Source organism: Alexandromys fortis, unplaced genomic scaffold (assembly GCF_014885135.2).
Source record: "Alexandromys fortis isolate MF-2015 unplaced genomic scaffold, M_Fortis_MF-2015_v1.1 scaffold_91, whole genome shotgun sequence".
NCBI classification, from domain to species: domain Eukaryota; kingdom Metazoa; phylum Chordata; class Mammalia; order Rodentia; family Cricetidae; genus Alexandromys; species Alexandromys fortis.
This window is the reverse complement of record NW_026067968.1, coordinates 3,452,732-3,462,496: the sequence shown is the minus strand read 5'-3', so window position 1 is coordinate 3,462,496 and position 9,765 is coordinate 3,452,732. Positions and strand designations below refer to the sequence as shown.

General features: G+C 49.5%; 1 protein-coding gene across 3 annotated transcripts in view; it reads right to left on the bottom strand.

The window, feature by feature from the left end:
* Positions 1-664: 664 nt before the first annotated feature.
* Eml1 (EMAP like 1) overlaps positions 665-9,765 on the bottom strand; it is a 153,668-nt gene continuing 144,567 nt past the window's right edge. For all 3 annotated transcript variants that reach the window (XM_050154719.1, XM_050154718.1, XM_050154721.1), the window contains 5 exons: positions 5,362-5,459; positions 5,163-5,250; positions 3,754-3,849; positions 2,548-2,678; positions 665-2,139 (listed from right to left, as the gene is read on the bottom strand). In XM_050154719.1, the coding sequence (XP_050010676.1) occupies positions 2,014-2,139; positions 2,548-2,678; positions 3,754-3,849; positions 5,163-5,250; positions 5,362-5,459 (539 nt within the window). In that variant the 3' untranslated portion in view covers positions 665-2,013. The remainder of the gene's footprint in view (positions 2,140-2,547; positions 2,679-3,753; positions 3,850-5,162; positions 5,251-5,361; positions 5,460-9,765) is intronic.

Below are 9,765 nucleotides of genomic sequence, written 5' to 3'. Positions count from 1 at the left end.
TACTCTGTAAGTACACATCTTAAATATGAGCACATGTATATACATCTTTCTTCTTGACTTATAAGCTGTTATATGTGTTTATGTGTGACATGTCACCCATAGGCTTTGAATGCTTGGTCCCGGTTGGCATGCTATTGTGGAAGGTTCTGGAAACTTGAGGAGGTGCAGCACCAATAGAGGCAGTAGCTGCTGAGGGTAGGTCCTTAGATGGCTGGTATCTCTGGTCCCTTCCTTCTTGCTGTTTCCTATTATCAGACAACGAAGTCGCTTCTCCAATCTGTTCCCCTCACCACCATGACGTTGTTCCCAAATGCTTGGGGTCAAGTGACAGTGGCCTGTAGCCCCTGACACCATAATCTAAGCCAAGTCCTCCCTCCCTGAAGTGGTTTCTGCCAGGCCATGGTAATACCGAAGGAGCCAATATGCAAATTGTCGTGGGTCTCTTTCCCTTCCTTGATATCTAATCAGTCCTTTAACTATCAACTCAAAGTGACCATTTTGGCAGTACGTTTTAGAGTTGTCCCATCTGATGAAGGTTTCCACACTGTCCACAGAGCAGAACTCCATCTACAAGGGACCTCGTAAGCCCTGTGTGGAAACACGGTGCAGTGTGGGTCATATCTAACTTTAAATACTTTAATTGATACACTTTCAGAAACATAGGTCAATAAGAAATCCACGTTTAAGATTTTATTTCATTATAGAATATATCTGATAAGGGTTCATACAAACGGCTTCATCTTGAGTCACGTTATTTCCTGGTGCCCCGCCCTTTCACAGCAGGCTAGAGACAGCAAAGGAAATGCCTCCAAAGTTTTCCTCCATCGGTGTGGTAGAGTTCGGGTAACTCGATTCGCTTGTTTGCTTAAGTGAGTTAAAAATCTCAGCATTTGTTCTTAGCTCTTTGTGATTCTTCTGTTTAGAAATCTGAGATGCAGTCCCCCATGTAAACAATGAATTCAATCTGTCACACAGTGGGTAAGGCTTTCTCGACGCATTTAAACCACCTATGTCCTATTCAGCAGAGCACAATCTTAGTCCATATGATGCGCGCTGTCCATGCACGAGAGTCGGGAAAGGGGGCTGCCCTTAGCACCGGGAGCCCCTGAGCTGCTGCATTCCCTAGGCCGCTGCCACACTGAAGACAGTCCCTCTCCAACTTGATCTACTTGGTCGTTGGGTACAAGCGGACAATGTCCAAAGCACGCACAGTGAGGCCCAGCCTTGGGCATTTTATTGTGAGTTACTAAACCCTATACAAGGACAATACCATATCATGCCATTAATACACAGGGCGGTGGCTAAATGTCTCACCATTAATCAGGGCACACAAACAGAGATGGGCGGCGGGTGTGAAGTTTGTGGAGGTGCTGAGAAACTGGCTGTGCCCTCGGGAAGGACAGTCTGTCCAGAGTGTGGAAGCACCGATACAGCCCACTGGAGCCCAGGGGTTCTGTAGTGGAAACTGTTTATTCAGAGAGTACACATTCCCTTTCTTGCCAGCCTCCCAAAGGGAGGGGTTAGTGAGATCTTAGTTACATGACCAAGGAAAGTCTGGTATTTGCATTCCTGATTCAGTTATGTGATTTATCCTTTTAGGACCAATTAATCAATGACCGCAGTTCGGTACTTCATTATAAATATCCGACCTAGCAAGGTGAAGCAGTGAAGACAATATACAATATTTTAAAAGGCATTCTGTGACCATTCTGAAGAGTTCATAGAAAAGTGACTATAAGGACACACCAGTCCCTTCCGTTGATGCCACTGCCATGTAAACCTTGGGAACTTTCTTTACCCAACATGCATTCTGTCCCGTCCTATATAACAAAAGCGGACACGAAACCGCGTATCTGGTGTGACACTCGCTGGCTCCCCAACTAAGGTAACCGGTAGAGGGACAATTTTCCTGAGGTTTGTAAGAGTTTGTAGACAAAACAGAAATCACAGTGACCAAGCGGAACGTGAGTCTGTCTCCTCGGATGCCATCTGCTCCCAGAGCTCCCCTGGGGACTAAACGACCCGCCACTGCATGATGCTCGTGTCTTTCCCACCCGTGGAGATAAGGTGGCTGTCTTCACAGAGGAAGTCGACATTGGTGACATGGCTGCTGTGTCCACCGTAGATGTGGCTTGGAGCCTGGAAAAATACGGCAAGGAGGAAAGCTTAGATGGAGGCGATGGGCGTCAGGAATGCTTGCGTTTGAGATCAGTCCATAAATCCCTTACTCCCCTGATTTAAGCTGCTCTTGTCTGTGCACCTGCTTCGTGTGCAGGACTCAAGAACGGTGTAGAACTAATCCTCCAGGACAGAAGCAAACACACGATACACTTGAAATCAAGTAAGTCAATGCCAAAGGATGCACCAGGTATGAGCCAACCCTAGGGTGGGACTAAGCAGTTGCTGGGGTGAGGGATAGGGAACCCCAGATGTGCTCAGGCAGCAGATTAGTAGGGTCATGCTGGCAGCCCTGACCCACAGTTCATTTCCAACAGGTCAGAGCACAGTGCCAGCCCTGAGGAAGAGTGTGAGTGGCTGAGGCCTTACCCTGAACTGTGAGCAAGGGTAGGAGAAGAGGTGCACTTTGCCAAAGTCGTCGCCTGTGCACAGGAGCTTTTTCTCGTGGGCCCGGCAGATGGCGTTGATGTCTGTTCCGTCAGAGCCCTCTGGCCACACTCCTGAAACAGAGCACAGACATCACTGGAAACCCCAGACCCACAACACACAGGACCTGGTCATCAGCACATCACAAAAAGAAAACCACCTTCAGCCTGGGCTCTAGAATCCAGGGCGAGGAGGATGCTCATTTCCAGCTCCTGCTTCTCTCTGCTTCCTGGTCCAGTCTAGCCTGGGCCAGCCTTGAGAAGCTCTGCATTGTTCCCTACAGCTTTGCTGAACTACCTGCCTCCGTTGGGGCCCGTCTGGGCACAATGGCAGAGTACCAACTGCCCTGGTTATGAAGAGGCGGTTTTCCATTGTAGGTTCTTGAGATTGCAGGGGCACTGTTTCCAGGGAGAGACTTTTGGTTGAAAACTTTACATGTGAGGGGGCTGAGTACATACCAGCTTCCCAGCAAGCAGCCCTGGTGTAAACCTAGAGGGCTGGACACTCAACATCAGGAAACAGAGTCGCCGCACTATGGGACTTACGCAGTCTTATCAGTCTGCTGGCTTCCAGCTTCTCAGATTGTAGCGACTCATGTTAGGCTAAGATGAGCTTTGAAGGAAGTGAAAGTTTTAGGCTAAGGATCAAAGAATATAATAATCCTAACAAGTGGCAAATGAATCAAGTGTTACATGGTTCATATAGGTACAACATCCATGTAATCACTGTAGGAGGACCAGCCTGTGCTTTTGGGTCAATTCCTCCCTCATCCTTCTCACACAGCCTGAGCCTGGGAGATGAGGAGAGTGTGTATCATGGCCCCAAGCAGTGATAGAGAAGATGGACAAGACTGAAGGTGGTGAGGCTGGAACGATGGCTCAGTGGTTCAGGGCCTGGGTTCGATTCCCAGCACCTACATGGCTGCTAACGACTAACAGTAACTCTAGTTCCAAGGGGATCTGACGCCCTCTTCTGGCTTCCACTGGCACTGCACACACATGGTGCATAGTCATGCATGCAGACAAAACACTCATACCCATAAACAATTAAAAATATATAAATTCTTAAAGAAAGATTTGAGGTGGTGTGATCTCATACGTTAGAACACATTTTCCATGTTCAAAGTCAATGACATCTGTGGACCCCTACCAAAGACATGGAATCCCAAGGTGCAGGTGTAGGTGGCCCACTCGATGTCCCTTGTGGTTTCCACACTCACAACTTGCTTACAGGCAGATGGGACCCCTGGAAGAAGCAAACAGCCTTGTGATTTTTCAGCCAAGGGCCCCCGCCCTCCCTGGGGCCAGGCAGGGTCCTCAGAGCCATGCGCCATCTGGGAAGAACCTCCCCCAGCCATGGGAGCAGTGGTGCACAGCTGTCAGTTTGCCAGGGAAGGAGCGCAAATCTGGGCTTTAGGAGAGGCTGCCTTTCAGGGTTCGGTGTCCTTCTCTGAGACACCCTCTTTTGCTCCCCACTACCAGCATGGCTTCTCCCATCTGTGGCCAGTCTCTGGTCCCCAGCCACCACATGGCAGTGTCCTCATGGCAGGCCTGAACCCTGCCTTGCTTCTGGACTGTTCAGCCCTCTTCCAGCATGTACACACACACTACACACAGACACACAACACACACAGACACACACAACACACACAGACACACAACACACACACGCACATACACACATGCATGCACATGCTCATGCGCATCTCTTAGCCTCTTCAGCTCTGAGGCAGGGGTGGAAGTTCATGGAAACCAGTCTCAGCAGGTGCCAAGGCCTCCAGGCTCATCTGTCTGGGTAGGTTCTAGACTCAGGCCCATACCACAAGCAACTGCCTTCTTGTGCACCCGTGTGAGGCGGGACCCGTGGAGGAAGGGCTCCCTCCTGGAACTGGCTGCCTCTCTTCTCTGTCTTTCCCAGGCTCCTTACCAAGCAGGCAACAGGCCCAGGGGAGTAACTTCCTCCCTACCCCTGGCTGTAGGCCCCTCACCTGCATCTGAACCCTGACTTCTTTATTCATAAAAGGGGCCAAGCACTTTCAAAGTGCCAGAAATCACTGTGGATCATGAGAAAGTGTGGGCAAACAGCAGTGTGCATTTGAAGGAACGGTCTACGGGTGGAGACCTCAACACTGTCATATCCCACGGCCCCCTCCATTTTGCTCAGAGCAAAGGCTGCTGTTGGCATCCTTCCTCCTCCCAGGTACTGACTAAGCACAGGGACCAGCCTAAGAAAGGCTTGAAGAAAAGGAATAGGGCCCCGGGGCTTTTATCCACCCAAGTGGGAGGGACTTCATGGTCTCTGCCTGCTTGGGAGGGTACTTTCACCAAGGCCAGCCATACTGTGACATTCACCCACCTCCAGGACCTCCACACCGGGCTCACTTCTTCCCCAGGGCGGGGAACAAGATCCCTCCCAATCAACCCAATCCAATGTCAGGCCCCACCTCACAGAGGACACTGAGGGATGGAGAGGGCCTCATCCCACACAGGCCTGTGGGAGTCTCAGAGAGAGTATCCTGAGTCATCCAAACCCAGACAACCCTGCTGCCTGCTACTCACAGTAAAGGATTTCATAGTCCCCGGAATTGGACACCAGGAACTGTGAGTTCACGGACCAGTCAAGGTGGGTGATGAAGCTGGAATGGCCCTGGGGGGGAAACACTGGGTAAGTCCCTCGTGCCTTTCGGAACGGGGCAGACACCACGCCACCGTCATGAAATGACCACGTAAGCACCCCCGGGAAAAGGCAAAAACGTACAGAGCACTTGCCGACTCTTGTGTATCTCCTCCCGTTGTCGCCAACTCCGTAAATGTAGATGCAGTTGTCGTGAGAGCCTATTGCTAAGAAATTCCCATCTGCAGAAACAGGACAGATTACGAATGTGAAGCCACTGTGTTATTCATCACAAGAAAAAAGGGCACTTGCCACCATAGAGCTGAACCGAGCAGCCCAATTAACGAACCATCAAAGGGAAAGACATTGCTTTTCTTTCTTTTTTTTTAAAAAAAGATTTATTTATTTATTTATTTATTTATTTATTTACGTATTTATTATGTATACAACATCCTCCCTCCATGTATGCCCTGAGGNATTTATTTATTTATTATGTATACAACATCCTCCCTCCATGTATGCCCTGAGGAGGGCACCAGATCTCATTACAGATGGTTATGAGCCACCATGTGGTTGCTGGGAAGAGCAGCCAGTGCTCTTAACCACTGAGCCATCTCTCCAGCCTAATACACTGCTTTTCAATGCATCCTATAAAGCTTTCAAAGTTCCTGTTTGAAAAATACCCATAGAATTAGTATATAAGTATAGAGTCTGCTGGGTGGTGGTGGCGCACACCTTTAATCCCAGCACTCAGGAGGCAGCGACAGGGGGAACTCTGTGAGTTCAAGGCCAGCCTGGTCCAGGACAGGCTCCAAAAGCTACAGAGAAACCCTGTCTCAAACCCTCCCCCCCCAAAAAAAAAATATAGAGTCTGGTAAAAGTTTATAAAATCCTTTTTAAAAAACTTTAAAAGTAAAATTTGAAATCTTTATTTTTATTTTATGTGTATGTGTATTTTGTCCACATGAATGTAGGTATGTGCCCCATGCACATGCAGTACCTGAGGAAGCCAGAAGGGGGTGTCAGAACCCTTGGAACTGGAGTTACAGGTAGTTATAAATTGCCATGTGGGTGCTGGGAACTGAACTCAGATCCTTTGCAAGAGCAGCTAGTGCTCTTAAACATTAAGCTCTCTCTGGCTTCTGAAATATAATCCTATAAATTGTATAAAACCCTTCCCAGACTGCCCCTTTCCCCACCTTTGCAGGGTGGAGACCCAGTTTTTTAGCCCCGGCTGTCTGACTGGGCCTCTGCAGCCACAGCCTTCCTCATAGGGCCTGGGCCCTAGAAGGAGTCCTTGTATCCTCCCGAGCCTCCACCTCAGTGGGTTCACTGCCTGTGTCAAGGAAGTCTAGCATGCTGGGCTGCAGGGCTGGTGCCAGGCAAGGAGCTTTCGGTAAGGGTGGCAGAGTCCTCCCTGTAGCCGGCCAACAAACAGCCAAAGTTGATGATGGGGGAGACCCTAAGACCCACCAGGAAGAAACAGGATCTAAAGACTAGTCCAGAAATGCCAGCGTGTCCTGAGCAGGGCCAGCAGGAAAGACAAGGTAACAACAGCAGAGTGGTGACCTCAAGTGATTGAGAGGGCACTGAGGAGGGAGTGAGAAAGGATGGGTTCCTCCAGCCAGCCAGCCTGCAGGCAAGTCCTGCTCCTACTGATCATCCATCCCTGCCCACAGAGCATGCTGCCTTAGTTGGGGTTTCTGTCGCTGTGAAGAGACACCATGACCACAGCAACTCTTATAAAGGAAAGCATTTAATGGGGTGGTTTACAGTTTCAAAGGTTCAGCCCATTATCGTCCTGGTGGGACATGGTGCTGGACCTGAGAGTCCTACATCTTGATTGGCATAGGAACTTCAAAGCCCATCCCCACAGTGACACTTCCTCCAATAAGGCCACACCTACTTCAACAGGCCACGCCTCCCACTAGCGCCACTCTCTTTGGGAGCCATTTTCTTACACACATGTGTAGGCTGCCCTGAAGTCCTCAGTCAGGCTCACTAGGAAGTCCCTGGCACCACTGGCACACACCATCGCTTTGCCTGGAAGGCCAGTTCTCTCCCCATAGGAGGATAACACAGGGTGGCATGGACTGCGACCACCAGAAAATGGTATTTTAGGATGCTCTAGCAAAATGGGGAGGAGGGCAGGATTGAAGCAGCCTAAGCAGTCAGGAAGCCCAAAGGGAGGGGCAAACATATTTGCTGGAGAGGGGGAAAGAAAGCATACTACAGAGGCTGGGATCCTGGGCAGAGCACCACACTGCTGGCTCCAAATAGGGCCAGGGAACGTCAGAAGATCCAGTGTCCCTGTCCTGACACCCATCTGGTCATGACCACAGCACTCTACGCTGACAACCACAGTAACAACCACTTTCTGAGCGGTGGCTGTGGGCCAGTGCTGTCTAAACTCTTCCCACAGGAACCCAAATAAACATTAGGAGTCAGGGGTTGCCAATCCCATATTTTAAGATTAGAACCATAGTGGCCCAGGGTGTATGTGCGTGCATGTGTGTGTGTGTGTGTGTGTGTACGTGTGCATGCATACATGTGTGTGTGCACATGCCACACTGCATGAGTAGAGATCAGAAGACAATTCATAGGGAGTTAGTTGTGACCCAGGGTGTATGTGTGTGTGTGTGTGTGTGTGCACGTGTGTGTGTGTGTACATGCCACACTGCATGAGTAGAGATCAGAAGACAATTCATAAGAAGTTAGTTTGCTCCCTAGGGATCCAACTCAGATGGCCAGGCTTAGCAATAAGCACCTTCACCTGTCATGTGTTTCATGGCTGCCTGGGTGCCAATGTCAGTTCTGGGAGCTGAGGCCACTGTGGTGGTTTGAATTAAGAATGGTACCTGTAGCCGGGTGGTGGTGGCACACACTTTTAATCCCCGCACTCAGGAGGCAGAGGCAGGTGGATCTCTATGAGTTTGAGGCCAGCCTGGTCTTCAGAGTGAGTTCCAGGACAGTCAGGGCTATACAGAGAAACACTGTCTCAAAAAACAAACAAACAAAGAATGGCTCACATCAACTCAGATTTCAAGGCTCAGTGACTAGGGTTTGACACTACTGGAAAGGATTAGGATTAGGAAGTGTGGTCTTCTTGGAGAAAGTGTGTCACTGGGGATAGTTTAAGGTTTCAAAAAGCCCATGCTAGACCTAGCCAGTCAGTCTCAGTCTCTCTCTTACCTATAAATCAGGATGTGGCTCTCAGTATTGCTCCAGTGCTGCCTGTTTGCCATGCTCCCTACCGTGATGGTAATGGACTAAACCTTGGCACTGTAAGCCAGCCAATTAAATTCTCTCTCATCTAAGCGGTGCATTGGTCATGGCGTCTCTTCACAACATTGGTCATGGCGTCTCTTCACAACAATAACACTGACTAGGACAGCCACTCCCCAAAGTCTTTGTCCACTGCCCAGGTGCTGCTCCTGGGCTTCTCTGCGGCCTTCTAGACATTAGTGGCATCTTTTCTCTCCCACACTCCTCTGTCAGAGAACACATGGGCACCTGCTTTTCGTTGAGCTTCTCAATAGTGTGCTGCCTGATTTGTCAAAACCATTGGGTTAACAGAGAGTACTGACTCCAGAGGGCTGGCTGGCCCAGGGCGCTCACATGCAGTGGGCAGTTTGTGATGTGTGTGTGTGGGGGGGAGGCAGTATTACCCAGAGGAAAGCTCCAGGGACTGCCATTGGGATAACAGAGAAGAACTGGAAAAACAGGCTCACTCACATGAGCAACTTTTGAGGAAGACAGGTTGCAGGTTTGAGGAGAGCAGGTTGCATGCTCTCTTGTACTGGCCAATCGCTGAATAGGATAAAGTTAGGTAGGAAAGCCAAACTGAGAGCAATAGAAAAAGGAAGGGCAGAGTCAGGAGTCGCCAGCCAGATGCAGAAGGAGCAGGGGATGAATGTGCCATGCTAATAAAGGTACTGTCACATGGCAGAGTGTAAATCAGTGATGTAGGAGGGTCATCTGTCTATGTGTTACTTTCATTGGTTAATAAAGAAACTGCCTTGGCCTTTTGATAGGACAGCAGCTTAGATAGGTAGAGGAGACAGAACAGAATTCTGGGAGAAAGAAAGCAGAGTCAGACAGATGCCATGCTTCTCCTACCCAAGACAGACAGTGGTTAGACTCATGCCGGTAAGCCACAGTCAAGTGGCAATACACATTAATAGAAATGGATTAAACAAGATGTGAGAGTTAGCCAGTAAGAGGCTAGAGCTAAGAGGCCAGGCAGTGTTTAAATGAATACAATTTGTGTGCTGTTATTTCGGGTGTAAAACTAGCCATGCAGGAGCAGGGTGGGATGAAAAACAGACCTGCTCGCCTCATCACTACAAATAAGGAATATGAGTTAATTTAAAATGTAAGAGTTAGCTAGTGGGGCCGGGCGGTGGTGGCGCACGCCTTTAATCCCAGCACTCGGGAGGCAGAGGCAGGCGGATCTCTGTGAGTTCGAGACCAGCCTGGTCTACAAGAGCTAGTTCCAGGACAGGCTCCAAAACCACAGAGAAACCCTGTCTCAAAAAACCAAAAAAA